The following is an 18,764-nucleotide window of genomic DNA, read 5'->3' as shown; positions in this document are numbered from 1 at the left end:
TGCTGTGGGTCTGGAAGGGACAGAGTATCCACTCAACCTCATGGGCACGAACATGAAGGGACCACTCTGGTTTAGGAGCTGAGCGGCAATGACTATCAGGGATGGAGCTTTTGCCAACTAATTATAGGTGGAATATTCTAATACAGAGATTGCAAAGCATCAGGCCCCTCACTGTCCCACCTTTAAACCCCTCCCCCCACACACACGCAGAGAAGGGTTTAGAAATGATCACCACCTCAGAGTAAATTCGTTTACAAATCCAATATTCATTTTATTTCCTTATGTACAAAAAGTAAACTTCGAATAAACATAAAACCCAACAAAACCGGTCGGCTGCACTGACTTTCACTGCCCATTGTCTTCCAGTCACCATTAATCATAAAACAATGACTGGCACCAGGATGCTCTATTTGTTATACAGAATGAAGTGGTATTTAGCTATTTTAGAATGTGAAATAGAGAAAAAGAGATCAGGGAGCAACCTGGGATGGGGGTCAAAAGATTCTGAGACCATCACTCTGTTAAAAGAAATTATCTAAACAGGAAATCTCCAATCAAGAGTAAGGCAGTTAGAGAGGCTCAAACACACTTCTGGTTGGCTGACCCAGCATGAGGCCCAAAGGAATTTTGCTAATCCCATGGCATTTTAATTTTCCCAGAGGACATGATGTGTGAGACAAATACAATTGAGTTGTGGGATCCCTAAACTGTGTAAGCTTGTGCAGTCCCATTATTGTGAGAGGAGAATCTGGTGGCAGAGGAGTCACTCTGAATTCAATTTAGCAGCGGTGTTAGGATCAACCCATAACTCTTTGCTGATTTATGGCTAAACAAACATATGTTGGGTAAGAAAAGAAACCAATAACATCACATTTGTAAAGATTAAAAAAAAATAACCTGAAAATGTAGTTTTCCTCTTTTTGCTAACCTCAGTTATTAAAAGGTTTTTTAAGAAACCTAGCCTCTTTATGTGACCATGTCCTGCAAGCGATCTACATACCAGTTTGTTTCAAGCCGGTTAGCACCTTGGGGCCACTTTCCTTGCCTGGCACCCACACACACACTTTTCTTGGAAGCAGCAAACAGTTTCATGACAGTGACTGAGGGCAGAAATTGTCTTGTTCTGATCTCTAAATATCTTGTGCATATTTTTAAAAAAACATGAGAAAAAGAACATATTTTTTGAAATTCAGAATTTGTAGTTTGCAAAACTACTATCATTTTTAACATAAGCTCAGGGCTTATGGGAAAAACATGAACTAAAGCTCCTGTATACACTGTAAATATCAGCCACTTTGGGCTTAGCCCTCTCTCAGGGGGCAGTGATAATGCATAAGAGCATATATACGACTATATACCTTAGTTTACTTAGAGTATATGAGATTTTTGAACGATCTCCACCTGGTATTGGTACAGTTGCTAATACCACGAATACTGCCATTAGCCACAGTTCTTGAACAGATCGTGAGGACCCGTTATACACACAGCTGTGACAGAGCAAGCTTTATGGCTTCCTATGGCATGACAAAATCAATTAAAGAAATCCTGCGACAAGTTGGAATTTAATGTGCCAATTACAGATTGCTCACTGGACAACGGAGGAAATAGCAGAAGAGCCTCTTCATCCCTAGACTTCTGCCTGTGCCGATTTCCGTCTAAATATCCAGGAGGTCATCTCCACTCTCATCACTCTCCACCGTCAGCTGCCGGGTCCACCACTTCTTCACTTCGGAACCGCAGGAAGTGGAGTCAGTCATGGGGTTCATTTTGCACACGACAGATTTCACCGTTGTCCGCCCTCCAAACCGTAAGTTGACTGAAGACACCGAGTGGCTTATCGGTTTTGGTGCTGCGGAATTAACAAGAGTCCAGTGAGCGACACAGTGGGGTTCGTCGAGGGGCAAAGTCGCTCCTGACGAGCGGACATACTCCCTTTTGGTGAACACGTCCTAGCCGTAGATATCGAGTCTGAAACCTTTCTAGCACTTGATTCTTTATTTTCATAACAGACTTTAAAAGGATGTTCACAGATAACTAGTAAAGCTACTATTAACACCTCTCTGGTGTTAATGGAGGAAACGACTTTTGGCCTCAAAACCTGTTACACTGTCTTCCACTTTGCAGGACAGACCAGCCTAGAGAAGAGTTGTCCTCCATCTTCTCACTCAGCTGGGGCTGAAGGGGCACAATTAGAGAGCATTAGGGAGCCCCAACTTTACTAGGACTCCGTTATCTACAGAGGAAAGCACGGCGGGGAGGAACCCAGCGCCGTGCACATGGCTGCTCCCCTCCTGAGCGCCCTTACGGGGATGATCCTGGTTTTCCAAAAACCCATGTTCCTCTAGAAGAAAATTCTCTTACTGAGTCGGTAAAATGTGGAAAACAAGAGAATTGTGAGGATTAAATACGGGAGCCCATGTAGTGGACTTATAATTGTGACTGGAATACAGTAAGCACTTTTATTATCCATTATATTATATTATAAATACATAATTTGTTGTTCCTTCCTTGAGCACTCTGGCATTGTCTGAATGATCGTATCCATTCACTCCTTCTTCGGTGAAATAAATTCTGCCTGTGTCTGGGAACGCCTTGAAGGCCCCCAGGAGACCCCTGGAAATTGCTTCCTCATTTTTTCCAGATCATGGCTATGGCATCTCGCTTCGTGAACAGGTGCCGCCTCTTCAACCACGGGAGCTGAAAAAGGCAGGCTGGTACTGTTCCGTTTAGGGAAGGTATTTTGGGGGGAAACGTTTTTGATACGGAGACGCATGTGTCTGCACACACCTGGAGATGCACATCTGAATTCTGAAATCCAACACTCAACACGCGGAGCGCAGCCGTCTGGGTAGGGCCTTAGTCGGCCGGGAGAGGGCGCGGGGCACCTACCCGACGGCAGCCGCCACTGCCCGAACTTGCGCTGCGGCTTCCCGGCCTCGGCGTCGGGCCGCGCTCCTCGGTCCGACAGCGTGGGGCTCAGCAGCTGCTGCTGGCTGCTCGTCTGCGGGCGAGGCGGGGGCTCAGCTCCGGGCGGCGCTGCGCGCGCTGCCCGGACGCCACCCTCGTGCCGGTTCAAGAAGGGAGCAAAACAAGTGGGGAAAACAATACAGACCCGCGGCGTCCACAATGGGGAGAGGAAAGTGAAACTGGGTTAAAAGAGGTCAGGAAAGCGAAAGACTCCCCGGTGCACATGGCCAGGCGCCCTCCCCGCCTGGCCACCTGCCCTCCATGCCCTCGGCCCGGGGATTCGCCAGTGCCTGGGGTCAGGACGGTGGCGGTCCAGGGAAGAAGCGGGCTGCGCGGCTGCCTGGTGTTGTGGAGGCCAGTCTCCCAGCCCCGCCGGGCCGCACCGAGCGGATCCATACCGGCTAAGACAAGAGAAAGGTGGGGACTGCCTGCGTATCCTCCCCACTTCCGGGCTCACTGTCACCTTCTGTCCTTTCTTAGTGGCACCTTGGTCTTCACATCCCTTCAGCATTCCTTCCCTCTTGGTTTTTTTAGTTGCCTTTTGTTTTTGTTTGTGTGTTTCTTTTGTATTATAACCTAAAACCAGAGAGCTCTGCTACATCCCTTTGCCTGCGCATCAGCCCTGCCTCGCTGGCCGTCCTGATCTTATCCCAGCCGCCCCCTACGGAGCCCCAACAGCCACTCTCAGCAGACAGACGGCAGGGCTACTGAAGACGCTCCCACATTCTGCCTGTGGACTCCGCCTGCACAAGTCCCTGCAGTCGGCTGCAGATGGTTTCTGTGGGTTAGGGGGCCGACAGCATGAAATCCACCCAGGCCTGCGCTGCAGAACAAGAGGGCCCCTTGGAGTGGGGGGCTGGACCACGCAGCCTCAGGATTCAGCATGATTGCTGGCCCCGACTGTGTCACTGCCCACCACAAAACCTGACACTGCCTGGGGGTGGGGTCAGCTCCATCCACCCATAAACTGTGCCCTCATACTGGGCAGGACCTGCTGCCAGCCTTCTCGCTGTCATGTCTAGCTCAGGAAGGACAAATCCTTAATAAGTCTGACACTTTAAGGAGGTTGAAGGCCAGTTACAAACATCCCCCCTGATTTTACTGCAAGTGTCCATGACGTGGCAGGAGAAAAAACCATTTAGGATAGAGCTGCCCAGCAAACTATGTTCTCTTAGATCAAATACTGTTGCCAGACTCCGATTAAGCCCTTATTGACGTAATGTTAACTTTTTAGACAAAAATTAACGGAACTAATAAGTTCAGGGCATTAACTTTTTTTTTCTTGGTATTCATACAAATCAGAATCTTTGCAAATAACCTCAAATGATTCTGGGATGGCAAAGACAGTATAATGTGGACCAACATGTTCCAACCTTTTTTTTTTTTTCCTTTAACTTCCAATTAGAAATATTGTCACTGGGTTTGAAATGGCTCTATGAACAGCACCAATTCATTTCTTATCTTTAAAAATGCATGGAATACCCCTGGATGAAGGGCATCTCTTCCCCATACCTCAGGCTGCATATTATTATCCTGACTGTTAGCGTTCATGTCCTCACTGGGCTGGGTGGTCTCGATACTAGGAGGGTTCAGAAACCGGCTCAGCTCCTGTTGCTGGCTCTCTCTCAGGCTGTGGATGATACTGCATGACTGCTGCTGTTTCTAGGGAAAGAGGATTGTTCTTTCAGTAACTGGAACATCAGCCCAATGGACCCCTACCCCCACCACTCAAATCCCAGTTTCTTTACTCTCCAAAGAACCTGTGTGCTTGGTGGCCTCTTAGGAATTTCCTAATGGGATCCTTAACTAGTTTCCTGATAAGTACCAGACTGCTAGAAAGGAGGACTTTGAGATACAGCACTTGCTTTCCCACTCCATGCATTTTCATAACAATGGGTATAGTTCTGTTCATTGATACCAGCATGTGTTCTATTTAAAACTGAACTTTTAAATCTCTACCGTGGGCCTTCTTTTCCCCTTATTTTGTTCTGTGCTCATGAAGCCCATGTGGATGGCCCCTTTCCTCTGAGGTGTAAGAGGCAGATTGCCTTGGGTGAGTGAATGAGTGAAACCCTTGCTCTCGGTTCTTCTGGAATGGAGCAGGCCAGTCTGTCCTGGCACACACTGAGGCCAGGATGGTCTGGGGGGCAGCCAGCACCCCCTGTGCCCTCTGAGGGCCGATGAAGGGCAGGTTTGATCCCTGGAGTTAGCAGAGCTGTGATGGATTGGCTGTGACTATGAGAAATGGGGATGTTTAATTTCTCTGGGCACTTTTTCTCCTACAATAGAAGGATATGTTTCTGCCATTGATGTTGTTTGGAGAAGCAGGATGAAACAATCTGTTACATATAGATGTTTAGGGATGAATTTCATTTTTTCCCCTATGTGTGAAGCATAAGTCAAAAGCGTTCCTAAAAGTGATCACCTAATAGAAATGCCCATTGTAAACAGTGTATACCAACACAGAACATGCTCACTGATTTATGAGTCAGAGAACCTCATAAGCTTCTAGTTCAGGAAGAGCAAACTGATCATTAAACTCCCAGGAGATACAGTCTCTCATTAAGGACCAAACAATGTTATTAAGTGCATCGTGGAATTTTTAAGAGCAACTTAAAAGTAGTTTTGCAAACTCATTTGCCAGTCAATATGTAGAGATTTCTGGCATCTAGAAAACTTGAGTTTAATAAATGGAGATTGCAAATATATTAATATTAGTTAAATGCTTTTTAAGCATTCATGTTATGGTATAAAAATGGGACTCGATGGAAATGTGTCATGGACTGTGCTAAGTGGGCAGAGCTGAATTTGGGCTGCAGTTAAGGTTCACATCCTCGTCTGACCATCATTAAGTGGCTGAGGTGGACAAAGTTGAAGGGGTGTAAGGCTGATTGCCGAAGGATTTGATCCTGTTGTTTTGTCCATCCTCCTTCTCCTCCATCTTTAAGAGAAGGAGACAAAAACCCAGGGGCTTCTGGTTCACTCACAGCTCTGATGCGCTTCAGACACTTCTTCAGCCACATGCGGATGGTCTGCTTGGCCACCTCCTCCTCGATCGTGTACTCCAGCTGCTCCCTGGCGAGCAGCTCCTCCAGCTGCAGGCTCTTCCGGATGTCCACGGAGCGGTAGGAGAGCATGCTGGAGGCGGGGGCGGGGGCGGGGGGTTCAGGGGCAACCGCGGGTCGGACTGCCCTGGACTCGGACCCTGGGATATCTCAAAATCCAGGCAGGACCCCACTCAATCCGACCTAGGGAGCACCCTAGTGCTGCCCTGACTGGGTGACTCGGGAAGTTATGTCTTTCTCTCTGCCTCTCTTCGGTCATCTGTAAAATGGGGATGATTCATGGGAGCTGCCTTATTAAATGATTGACTAATATCTGTGAGGTGCTTACAACAGTAAATGCCATGGACGTGCTTGTTAAACCAAAGATCCAGGCTTGGTCCCATCTACATTATCAGCTCCCTATGACGCTGCAACTTTCCCCGCAGAGTGAAGACTACTTTCTGTATGCTTTCTTCACATTCAGCTCCAATGGGTGACGGCTAATGCACCTGGCTTTGGGCCCCACAGCCTCCCCCAGCCATTTCCCTCTCAGTTTGTCTCATGTATTCCCCCTGGATCTTCCTCATTAATATTGGCGGATGCAAAGCCAGTGTGGAATATTCACCCCACTCAGCCCTTGGCACGAGAGCCCCAGGCAGTGGCAAATGAACCCAACACAGAGATGTGCTGCATCAGGGCCCTGGCAATAAGGCAGCTCATCCCGTGTCCCGGCTGAGGGGTGCACAGCCAAAGGACCGGCAGGTCGGTGCTCCCTGGTGCAACCACGGGACCCCAGGCTATGGCTCAGCCCGGTCTCGGTGGCCCCAATCACAGCACAGTGCCGCCCACCCTGTGCAGCATGGTGCGCTGACCACTGCTTTGCTAAGGCTCCTCCCACATGGAGGAAAAAATTCATTTGCTCCTCCTCTCCTTCCTGCCTCACAAGGAATCTTACCACGGCTGAACCGTTTCCACCCTACGCTGAGCTAGGGGGCTAGGGTGGGGCAGATGAGGCCGCCATTGACTGCGCCAGGGGCCATTTTATCAGATGCATTTCTGTGTTCCAAAGAGGCTGGATGTTAATTATTAGTGACAGTGGAATGTCTATGAGCCTCATTTTCAGCCTAAAAATATTTGCCATCAAGAGGAACAACAAAGTGACATTCTGAAAGAGATGGCATCCTTTGTTATTCTGCCCATCTTTTCCTGCCCTTTAGCTTCTGGAAGAAGTGAATAGAAGGAAGCAAATGTGGTTTGATAGAGCTTCTCCAAGATCCTTCCTGTCCTGATCCTTTTTTCAGATTCTGGGCACAAGCACAGTTCTGTAAACTGGCAAGTTCCTGAAGTGTGTCACACTGTAACCAGTGCTTAACTTGTCAGGTCTTTGCAACATGAGGGAAATCGTTACTCCTGGGAGGGGGCTCCCGACTTGCTGTGGACGGACCCCTTCGGCAGTGGCCTATGGGATATTCCTTAGAATAATGTTTTAAATGCATAAAATAAAATATACATTATTACAAAGGAAACCAACTATATTGAAATATAGTTCTCAGATTATTATTTTCTTGAAAAAGTTGATGATGTAGTAACAAAATGCTTCTTCATTATTGCACTAAATAATAACATTTAGCTAAGGTCAAATGACTGCAATAACTTAGAAGTTACCAGTGAGTACTAAGGATATTTTAAGATACCAGCCACAGTAGTAATGTGACGTGAAAATACATGTGATATCTACTGGTGACAAAAACAAGGGTGTTATTAATATTCTGTGGCTTGGTTGCCTGTATTCATCACTGAAGACAGTGCTGCATTTCAGAGTTATTAGTGAAAATAAAGATGTAGTTGTTTTCCTTTCCAAGTCCATGGACCTCTGAATTTTATCCATGGCCTCCCATTGAAGAAGCTGTTATGGGTTGAATTATTTTCCCCCCCAAAAAATATGTTGTAGTTATAACCCCCCAAAACCTTAAAATGTGATCTTATTTGGAAATAGATCATAGCAGATGTAATTTGTTAAGATGAGGTCATACTGGAATGGGGTGGGTCCCTAATCCAATATGACTGGTGTCCTTATAAAAGGGAAAATCTGGACATGCACACAGATGGAGAGGACCATGTGAAGATGGAGGCAGAGATCAGGGAGATGCTTTGCAAGCCAGGGAACCCCAAAGATCCCTGGCAAAGCACCAGGAGCTGGGGAGAGGGCTGGAACAGATCCTCCCTCACAGCCTCAGAAGGAACCAGCCCCGCGACACCTTGAATTCAGACTCCAGCCTCCAGACCTGCGAGAATGAACTAGTCGTTTGGATACAGAAGCCTCTCTGGGAGAAGGAAGGGCAGGGCCTTGCGTTACCCCTTTGTCCTATCAGGGGACTCATTAAATGTCTGGAAATTGTGGTTTGTCAGCCACCACAGAGCGGGCCACCCCAATTCTTGTCTGGCTCATGAGTGAGATTTGGATTTTAGCTCCAGCCTGGCCCGAGAGGCTGAGTAACTGTGCAGTCCCTGGAGCAGCTCCTTCCTGGCCAACAAAGGTTGGGGAGCCCACACCTCTGTGGTCTGTCTACCTGTCCCACAGGAGCTCCTCGGGGATGTCGGGCCACTGCCTCCCGCCTCCCTGCCCTCCTGTGTGAGGCGCTCACTGGGACACCATCGTTACAGGACAGTGAGAAAGGCCACTTCATGCCGGAGCGGTGTGACCTCGCCTTAGAGTCACAGCGGAGGGCCTTGCAGGTTGCGAACCTCCTTGCTAACTGTCGTCTACAAGGCCTGCCGTGATCACAGCGCCTGTCCCTGGGCTCCGCTCGGACCCATGACCCAGAGACGGGAACCCCCCGCCCTACCTGAGGACGTCGTGGAAGGTGACGTCGCCGCCGTTATGCAGCCGCTCCATCTCGTAGCACATGTGCTTAAACAGCAGCTTGTCCTTGTCTAGGTCCACCTCGAGGCGGCCCCGCAGCAGGCGCAGCAGGAACTTGACGCGGAAGGTTGGGATCACGCCCTGGCGGCAGACAGAGCGCAGGGGTGTGCATCACCGCGGGCCCGCGGGGTCCCGCACCCCAGGAAGGCAGCAGGGGCCACGGGAGCTGCCTGCCTCCCCGGGAGGCGCTCGCCACCGAGGGCTGGGCGCTCTGCCTCTGCCGCGCTTCTCTGGCCCACGACCAGGCGGCATGCGGGGCGGGAAGGGCCACGGCTCGTGCTCTGCCTGCCGGGCCCCAACGCCCGCTTTAGGCCGGGTTTTCTTCCCTGGGCCTGTTGCAGCGCCTCAGCCCCTGCTCATTTGTCTCCTGAAACACCTGTGGGGTGGGTCACTAACGCCTTCACACACAAAATGGATCACACACGTGTACACGGTCCTCTCTTCACTTGGTCCGGATGCTAGGAACCTCTAAACATTTCTTGTAAGTTGTTCTTCTGTGGGGTGATCACTCCTCTTTAGGTCTTCTCCAGCACTGGGACGATTGCGTCCAAGAGAACTGGGCTTCTAGCTCCGCCTTCCTGGTAACAGCAGCTCCAGATTCATAAAATCTGTACGTGTTGCTTCCAAGGAACAAAACCTGTGGTGCCAGCCTGGCCATGCCTCTGAATTAAGGTGTTGGGCAAGAGGCAGGCACTTTGGTAGCCCGTGAATTCCTATCTGGATAAACACCTTAACATGTGAGTGGCAGCGCCTCCTTCCGTCTGTGTGGCAGAGACAAGTGGGTTTCCATCATGCAGAGGAGTGGGTCCAGCTGAGATGAGAGCTGGCTGGGTGCCCACACGTGCAGGTCACTGTGCCTGGAGAAAGCCCCCAAGGCTGGTGCCTGGGTGAAGTGGGGGTGCCACAGACAGAGCACAAATGGGGAGAAAGCCATGCATTGCTGTGCAAGCCCTGGCTCCCGCCCAGGACCCCCATTTACACGGCCTGTTTGGCCCCTTGGTCTTTGTGAGCTCACTAACATTTCCTGAAATGATTTTCGATTTTCCCCCAGATCTTCCCATGGCTGAACTTGCCTCATTTCTCTGATATTGGGTCCAAAAGCCCCTCCCCCAACAGGCTGTCATGACCACCCCTGCTAAGTAGTCGGTCGTACCCCCAGCCAGACTCTACTGTAGTATTGCCTTCTTCAGAGTGTTTATGGCTTCTTGAAATAATAATAATAATCGTAATGATTATTTCACTTTTTATCGTTTGTCTCCTTGTGGTAGAACAGGAGCTCTGCAAGCACAGGGACCTTTCCATCTTGCTCACGCTGTTTCCCCAGCACCCACAACTGAGCTCGAGTGTTTGCTGGGATGGAGAAGGAGGGAGACACAGGAGGTGGAGGAGGAAACAGCTGCCGCTTTGGCTAATTCTAGGGCATCTTCGGTAAGCTTTCTGATTCACGCATTCAAATAGTAAGTCCAAAATAATTCAGAATAATTTTCAGAAACCATTTAAATAACTCCTTTGCACCTCTAATCAGGATTGTTGTTTGAGGCTGATCGTGAATCTGTGTTATGAAGTATAAAACATGCCAACTTGGCAACCATACTAAAAACACTTAAAAAATTTGGCTTACGATGTAGGTGATGAAATCATTTATAATAGATGTTTTATCATGAATTGTGGCTTTGGTAATTTGAACTTCTCCCCTTCCCTTGCGTTGAGCCCAGGGCTGGTTTCCTGTCATTGCAGACCTTCTGAATGTCTGATGAAGAGGCTGTTCATGGCTAGACAGGACACGAGGGGGACCTAGCCTGTCCCTCTCTCTGCCTAGCATATTCTGCTGATTTTTCAGTGACAGCCTCCTGCAATAATACACCAATGGCCATTCAAACACTCAACAAATGTCAGTTGTCCACAACAAATTCATTTAAATGTTTGAGATACAGCAAAAAGCCTCCCTGGGGTGGGGCATGAAACAATAATCCACTCTTACCTCTCTTTTATCGTCCACCATGTTCCATATGATTTGAAAGTGGCGAAGATCGTTGTAACTTAAAAGTTGATCCTCCTCAGTAGAATAAAATAAGGAGAAATTCTCCACAATTATGGCTAGAAAAAGAAAAAAAACAGAAAAATCGTGAAGTTAGATAATTGTGCTAATCTGTCACTTTTTTAGAAAAAGTAAAACATCTATTATAAATGATAGATTTCATCACCTACATTGTAAGCCAAATTTTTAAAGTGTTTTTTAGTATGGTTTCCAAGTTGGCATGTTTTACACTTGGACTAAGCCATTTATGCAGCCCCTGCCTTCGCAAAACATGAGGGTCGTGAGCATAAACACACAGTCTGTGTATACAGATATTCGTGCCAGCTGGCCTGCACTCTTAGTTGAGAGTTCCAGGGCAGTTTTCAAAGGTCAAAGTGAGTTCTGGGTGGCCCCATAGCTGAATGAACAATGTATACCTTCAGAAACATAAATGTGATATTCTGAGACTGTAAGGTAACCCTCTCTGAGGGTTGTTCAACTTAATGAGAAGAGCTCTTTTGAAATTAATGATCATAATAAACAGGACAACTCTTGACATTGCAATCAACTGTCATTTACGTGCCTTTCAAAGGTCTTTTCAGCTTCTGGATCAACAGGCAACAATTCATAATTAATGCCACGAAACACTTGCCCCAAGCAGTCCAGGATAATTACTTGAAAATTGTGCATAATTATCTAAGTACCTGAGTTTAGAGATATTAAAACATATTCAATGAACATCACTTACCTACAAGTAGATTTAGCATGATGTAGGCAATGATGACATAAAATGAACAGAAATACATAAGTGCACCAGCATAATTTCCGCAGTCTGTTGCCCAATATGTAAATTCATCCGGAGTACAAAAGGGAGGCTGGACCTGCGGGGCAGGGGTGGCAGGGTGAGGGGAGAGGGGAACGCACAGCTCTGTAACCGACTGTAGTTAGTGAGCAGATTCCTAGCCATATAAAATATAATTAGCTTCAAAGGAATCTTTCAGAAGCCACATAAAGCATGTCATCCGTGGCAAAAACCAAAAAGAGTATTTCATTTACGCTGTGCTTTTTAGTCTCATAGAACCCCAAGTTCATTGCCATTTTAGAAGCACAATGAAAATGAACCAGTTTTCTCCAAGAAATGTTCTTTCTGCCACTTCCACTAGTTGTGCTAGTAGTCAGTGTGATGTAAACAGCAGAAGGTCAAATAAAAAGGCATTTAAAAAACTCCTCTGACTTAAGTAAAGGGTTAAGAGTTACGAAGATTTGCTATATATACACATTGCACATTCACATTCAAATTGTGTTAGCAGTAGCCAGGAGTCCGCATTCGTGGAGCACTGAGATGGGATGTCAGAGCACCAGCAGAGCATTCATGTCACCAAAAGCCAGCACAGTGTTTAGTGGCCCAATAAAATGCCAGTGCCTCTGAGAAACTTGGTATCTTTCAGCCAGAGAGACTCTTTCTTGTACATTCCCACAGCATTCTGCTTGTCTTTATTTAGAATTTATGCTGATTTAGTACATTTCCCCATTCATTCACGCATAAAGTTCTGGAGCCCCTACTATGTGCTAGGTTTATGGCCAGTGTTGGGGACAGACGATAAGTAACACATAAACCCTGACCCTCCTTCATGTTGCTCACAGTGTAGCCACGGACTACATGTAGCTATTTAAATTTAAACATATCTTAATTAAGATCAAACATGTAAAATTTAGAATTCAGTCCCTCCGAAGCCCTAGTCCCATGTCAAGGGCTCAAGGACCACATATGTCACATATGGCTAGTAGTGACTGGACTGGACAGTGCAGGTTGTCGTCATTGCAGAAATTTCTTTTGGATAGCATTGGTCTGGAAGGTAAGAGTGATTAAATAAACAAATCAAGCCGATCTCTCACTACAGTTGTGGCACACGCTGCAAAGGGGAATTGAGTGCTGGAAGCATATATATGGCAGTCTTGGCACAGGGCAGGCTTCCTGAAGGATCTGATGCTTAATGTGAGCCTCAAGGATGGTGAAGGAGGAGCCCGGAGCAGGGAGGGTGTCCAGTGAAAAGGAGAGCTCAGGGCTCCGGGCGGATGCCTTGGACTCACTGAAGACCTAGTGCTTCACATAGGGCCGCATACAAACCAGGGCTGAGTGAGCATCTGTGGAATAAATTCAGTTCAGGGAGTGGAACTCCCTTGTTGGTACTCGACTGCCAAAACGTAAAGATGGGAGGGAAAGAACGATGCCTGCATAATGTGTAGTTGTTGAATGGAACAATAGCTCAGTTGGGTTCACGGGATGTTCTCCTGAACGTCCATATACTGTCATGTAAAAGAATGCAACTGTGGACCTAAAGGCCAGGATATGGGTTTTGTGCAGCAAGTCTTGGTGCTGACAAGGATGATGGTGCCAATATTGCATCACCAAAGGGTTTCATGGGATTTTAAGTTGAGCCACTGTTAGTGATCAAGAGACGTTTACCATACAGTCATGCATGATCTTGTTCCAGTCTTCACCGGTGACAATTCGGAACAGGACAGTAATAGCTTTGCCAGCTGAAGAAAAGTTTGCATGCCTAATTTAAGGAAAATAAAAAAAGACAGAATGTGAGTAATGAAGTAGTTAGGGTTTGTCACCACCAAAATGATGGATTTGGGAGCAAACTTGGTTGCAAAGTTACCATTTCCAAAGGTCTCACTTCTTATTTGTGTGTTATTTATACCTGTTTCCAAGTACAGGTGTCTGAAAAACCCACCCCTACCACGGTGCCACCAATTTACAGCCATTCATCTCAAATGCCTGAGGAAGTGAGCTTTGGCAATCAAAAGTGATTCCTTCTTTTACATGGATTACGCTATAAAATGTGGAGCTGCCACATATCAAATAAGTAATCTCTGTAACAAGACACATTTGTTGTGTAAAGACTTTTGTCTTAAACTATGAGATACTTTCATGAAATTTAAGGTAATCCTTAAAAAATGCTTTTCATATATAATAGTCATTTTGAAGGTTCTAATTTCATATGTTTCACTAAAAAAGAAAAAGAAAAAACCCAAAGCCATCTCAAAATTATTTAATTAAAAAATAATGTATCATTTTTTTGGCAGTATTTGGATAGAAGAGGTGTTGGAATTCATCTGGCTCTTAGAGGTGGTTATTCCTGTGTGGTGGGGGGATGATGAATTCTTTTTGTTCTCTGTTATTTCTGGATTTTCTAAGATTGCAAACGTCAACATGCATACTGTTTTCAATGATACGAATGCCATTTAAAATGTGGCTATTTTATTTTAATTTCCAGCTGACTGCTTCCCTCTTTCCCTCCGTGTTTAGTAGACAAAAATCATTCAGGCTTATACTCATATTTCATTACTGAAGCAGTTTGCCGGATAAATGAAGAAAGGTAAACATACACCAACCTGTTAATGTTCTCCCCGTATTTCACGGTGCCAAATAAAACAACACCAGCAAAAGCATAACACAGAAGCAGCAGGAACATGCCTACGATGATGAAGAAGCTTTTATACATGCTGACGACCACTGTCAGGAGCAGCATCTTCAGTGTCACCTGGATGGCGATGGAGGTGGAGAAAGAGAGAGGGAGAGAGGGGTGGGTGTGAATGTTCAATTCATTAAGCCATGGAGAACCTGGGAAATAAACAACATGAGAGCAGGTTGGTGCAAGAGTGACCCTCCAGGACATTATTTGAAAACAGCTCCCTATTAGGTACTAAATGTGACTTTCATGCAAGAAAAATTAAACAGAGAGAATTTCTATTTGTATTTCAAACTGTTCAGCCTTTTCAGCCAGATTAATAAAAGCTCCTCCCTGAGATGTTTAGCCTTCCGTCTTCTCTTCTCTTGCTCCCCGATTCTCTACAAAAAGGGCTCCCCATTTTGGCCTATAGAAAGGAGACCCAGCTTTCTTCCACAGATGCTGACAGAAACAAACCTGAACAATGGCAAAATACTAAATACCATTGAATATTAAATGTATTGATTATGCAGATAGATGGAACGTATGTGAAATAATGCCAGTAACAAAAAAGAACACAGTCCTTTAAAAAGTATTTGAAAACTATATGTGGAACCATACATGAACATGAATAAAGACTGTAAAGAAATCTAGGGTCACAAACTCATAAATCTTCATTCAATATTCCTTTTCTTTGCAGTAAAATAACTTTACTGCTTTACAAAGGTAAAAGCAATAAACATAAAAAAGTGTTAAGAAAGACACTTGCTTTTTCCTTTTGTGCCTGATACATTACCTTAGGTGATGATTCAGTTCACTTAGCAAATATGAAGAATAAATAAAACAAAATAAATGTCAGGAAACATATCACAAGGTAACTAAGCTATACTGATTTATTTTAATATTTAATATTCACTCTGATTTAGACTTATGATGACTTGCAATGTTAATTAACTATAGCCCTGAAGACCCAGGACAGCTGAATTCTGCTCAGCGGGTGTGTGACCTTTGACATTGCTCTCTGTAGTGTACTTACATGCTTTCCACAGATGGAGAAAAACCTGAAGACAATCACGCATGCTCCCATCATGTAGGTATACGCATTCTGAAATTAAACAGAAGAGAGCCTCTCATAATTTGCATGAAAGATCTTAGTGCAATTCCATTTTTCATTTTAAGTCTTCTGTGAAGTCTGCTGAATAATTGACTTAATAAAATGTGAACTTTCCTATAAGAAATTTATCTAAAAAAGGTGCTGGAAAGGTCACTGCCAAAACTCATGAATAAATAATAGCTATAAAATCACATCTTAAATGAAACCTTGGTCTCTGTTTTGCTCAGTTGAATTCAGTATTTTAAAACTTATTTTACATAAAATAGTGACCAGTTCCTTTGAGGAGCAAGAAAAATCTAGTGTAACAGTGCAACAGGAGGAGGTGAGGTGAGACAGGGAATAAAGGGGTCCCGGCAAAGAAGGAGGTCTGGCATTGGGAAAGACTGCCGGAGGTCAGCTTCCTTCTTTCTGAGGGTCTCTGGAGACCTCTAGAGACCAGCCAAGCACATTAGCCTAAACTGATATCAGAGACGTCTCTCCTGCCCGGGTCTTCGAGGGGGTGATCAGCAGCAAGGGATGACTTGGTACTCTGTGACCCTGAAAGTGCCACCCTAGAAACAAAGATCCCAGCAGCTGCATGTGCCATAGCAAGTGTGGCATGGAGCTGATGCCAAGGGGTGATCATTCTCCAGGAGCCTTGCCTAGCCAAGTGACATCAGTCCCAGATGGGCCCCCAGGAAGGGAGTCCAGAGCGATCCTTGGGGAGGTACAAGGAAATGAGTATGTGTGCGTGGCAACAAGGACTGCAGTCTCCTTCACAACAGTCCACTGTAAAATAGAGGGCAGGGGGAGCATCCTTCCAGGACCGGATGTTTTGGAGAGGAACAAAAGCCGTTAGGCAGAACAGGCAAGCTGGTCTTGTGGGTGTGAGAGTTCCTCTCTGCGGACGTCTGAGGTGAGGAAGTCTACCCTACTCACCTGCTTGGGTCACGTGCTTTTGGCTGTCATTTCTTTGGAGAAAGATAAAAACATGGACTTTACTGTTCCTCTCCATGTCGGCTCAATACCTTCTTGCTTTACAGTCTGGAAGTGATGACACCCAACAGCTTCGAGGATGATGGTGCCAAACCCAAGACAAGGTCCTGAGAGGCCTGACTCCTCCCCCATCCAGATCTCATGCCATGCTCCCCTCGCTGCTTCTGCTCCAGGCACACTATTAATCTGCCTGCACCATCCTCCACTTGGGCAGCTGCCTGACAGGCTCCACCCCCCAGCCCCACTCCCACCGGAGCCTAATCATCACTCCCTCAGGGATTCCTGCCAGGACCTCTTTGAAGAAAGCACGTCCACTGGGCTGAGTCATCACAGAAATGGGGTCTCTCCCCCATCTCCCTCATCAGGGCTGTGATGTCACTGACTCGGGAGCATTGGCCAGCTGATTGCCTACTTGCCCCTCTGGCTGTGAGGTTCACGGGAGCAGTAAGTGTCTGTTTTGCTCATTACAGTCTTGTCAGTTTCTAGCAGAGTGACTGGCACATCTCCAGTGCTCAAAACCTCCAGTGCTCAAAATGGATCAGGGTGATTGATGGCCCACCTAGGCTTGGCAGAGGCCCTGATGCTGAAGGTGACAATTGTTTTAAGAAGGCCACTCAATATCTGTCTCTGAGCGTAGCAATTCCATACTAAAACAAGCCCTTTGTGATGTGTAAATGGCTTCTGTGTGTTATGGATCTTTCCTAGCACCACTCTAATATTGCAGAGGATGGTAGAATGGCCAGAAGAGAGAAGGGAAAACTGAGAATATTACTTTTATCTGGGATCAAGGAAGGCTAACCAAAAACGAAGGTGTTTGTAATAATGTGGTATAGGTTGGTACATTCTTTACCAGCAGAACAACTTCTCAGCTCCATCTTCATAATGCACACATGGAATAGGTAGATTACGAAGTTCTATCCCCAAGTTGAAAGCAGAGAACAAAGAATTCCTGAAGACAAATAACTTGATCAAGGCTGGAAATCGTAGTAAATGTGGGTAACCAGGACCCACGCCTCCTAGGGCTGAGCTGTCCTGTATGGTGATCACTAGCCTCAAGCGGTACCGAGGCCTTGCATGTGGTGAGGCTAACTGAATATGTGCTGTAAATATACTCACTCGATCAGAGATTAAGCACAAAAAAGGATGTAGCCTTTCTCCTTAATAATTTCTATATATGCTGACATGTTGAAGTGATAATATTTTGGACATGGTAGGTTATAAATTATTATTCAATTAACACCATCTGTGGCTCTTTTATTTCTTTAATATGGCTCCTAGAAAATTTGAAATTACACACGTGGCTGCATTTTATTTCCTCTGGACAGCACAGCTCTAGATCCTAGTCCAGGAACCCTGCTTTAGCTGCAGATTTTGAGCTGGACCTCAGACCCAGTGGAGGGTGGGAGGCTCAGGGCGTTTTAGCCACATGAGTGGGAACTGAGGTGTAGAGATGGGGAATGACGGGCTCTAGAGAAATGGCGGCTGGATGTCTAGCAGAGAATAAGACAGCAGCAGTGGCTGAAAATCACACTGTGAAGTACTGATTATAATGTAGCGGCATGGACGCTGCACATCAGCTCAGAAAACTGGGTTTAAGTTTTTGATACGAGCTTGACTGTGAATTTAGACAGGCCTCTTAATCACTCTCTTTCCATTTCTCTCTCTCTCTCATTTTTATCCTCTGGGAAAATGAGAGTCAGACCAGAAGATTTCTAAGGCTCTTCTCTTCCTGGCTTGCACACACTAGGACTTAAGGGGCCAGATTTTGTCTGCATGAATATTGTGTGTGTGTGTGTGTGTATGCGCACGTGCGCGTGCAAGTACCTCCTAGGGGCTGTCTGGTCAAGGCTGGATTTTAGGAAGGCTAAGTCTGACACATGAGAGCGGGCTGACATGGAAGGAAATGAGATCAGAGAGTTACCTGAGCAGAAATTACCAACTAAAATAAACTCTAATTAGGCACCTACCAGGAGGGCAAAGTGAAGTACCACCCAGACAACACCGAGTGACGTCACCAGCAGATCATATCGATTTCTTCTGCTTTGCCAGAACCCAGCAGGTGACATTGCTATGATCTTCATTGTAACCTGGGGGAAACCAATGAACAGTAAATGGAGGCTGAGATATGTTTAAATGTATTCACTTGAGGCACATTTTTTTTAAAGGTTGTGAAAACCAAAGAGAAGAATTTATTACTAATGTGTATATATATGTTTTTTTTTTTAAGCTGAGTAAATTACAAATCTGTATTCTCCACTCTTTTGAT

The 18,764-nt window shown here is 46.0% G+C and overlaps 1 protein-coding gene across 6 annotated transcripts in view; it reads right to left on the bottom strand.

The window, feature by feature from the left end:
- Positions 1-252: 252 nt before the first annotated feature.
- The window catches only part of NALCN (sodium leak channel, non-selective), a 281,692-nt gene continuing 263,180 nt past the window's right edge, over positions 253-18,764 (bottom strand). For 4 of the 6 annotated variants that reach the window (XM_073212391.1, XM_073212393.1, XM_073212392.1 and 1 more), the window contains 11 exons: positions 18,466-18,585; positions 15,446-15,514; positions 14,354-14,502; positions 13,419-13,512; positions 11,700-11,832; positions 10,916-11,031; positions 8,858-9,015; positions 5,955-6,105; positions 4,480-4,629; positions 2,890-3,001; positions 253-1,849 (listed from right to left, as the gene is read on the bottom strand). In XM_073212391.1, the coding sequence (XP_073068492.1) occupies positions 1,656-1,849; positions 2,890-3,001; positions 4,480-4,629; positions 5,955-6,105; positions 8,858-9,015; positions 10,916-11,031; positions 11,700-11,832; positions 13,419-13,512; positions 14,354-14,502; positions 15,446-15,514; positions 18,466-18,585 (1,446 nt within the window). In that variant the 3' untranslated portion in view covers positions 253-1,655. The other 2 variants (XM_073212395.1, XM_073212394.1) reach the window with 2 other exon arrangements.

This window comes from Manis javanica, chromosome 9, assembly GCF_040802235.1.
Source record: "Manis javanica isolate MJ-LG chromosome 9, MJ_LKY, whole genome shotgun sequence".
In the NCBI taxonomy this organism is placed as follows: Eukaryota; Metazoa; Chordata; class Mammalia; order Pholidota; family Manidae; genus Manis; species Manis javanica.
Note: the sequence above shows the minus strand (reverse complement) of the source record. Positions and strands in the feature narration are given on the sequence as shown.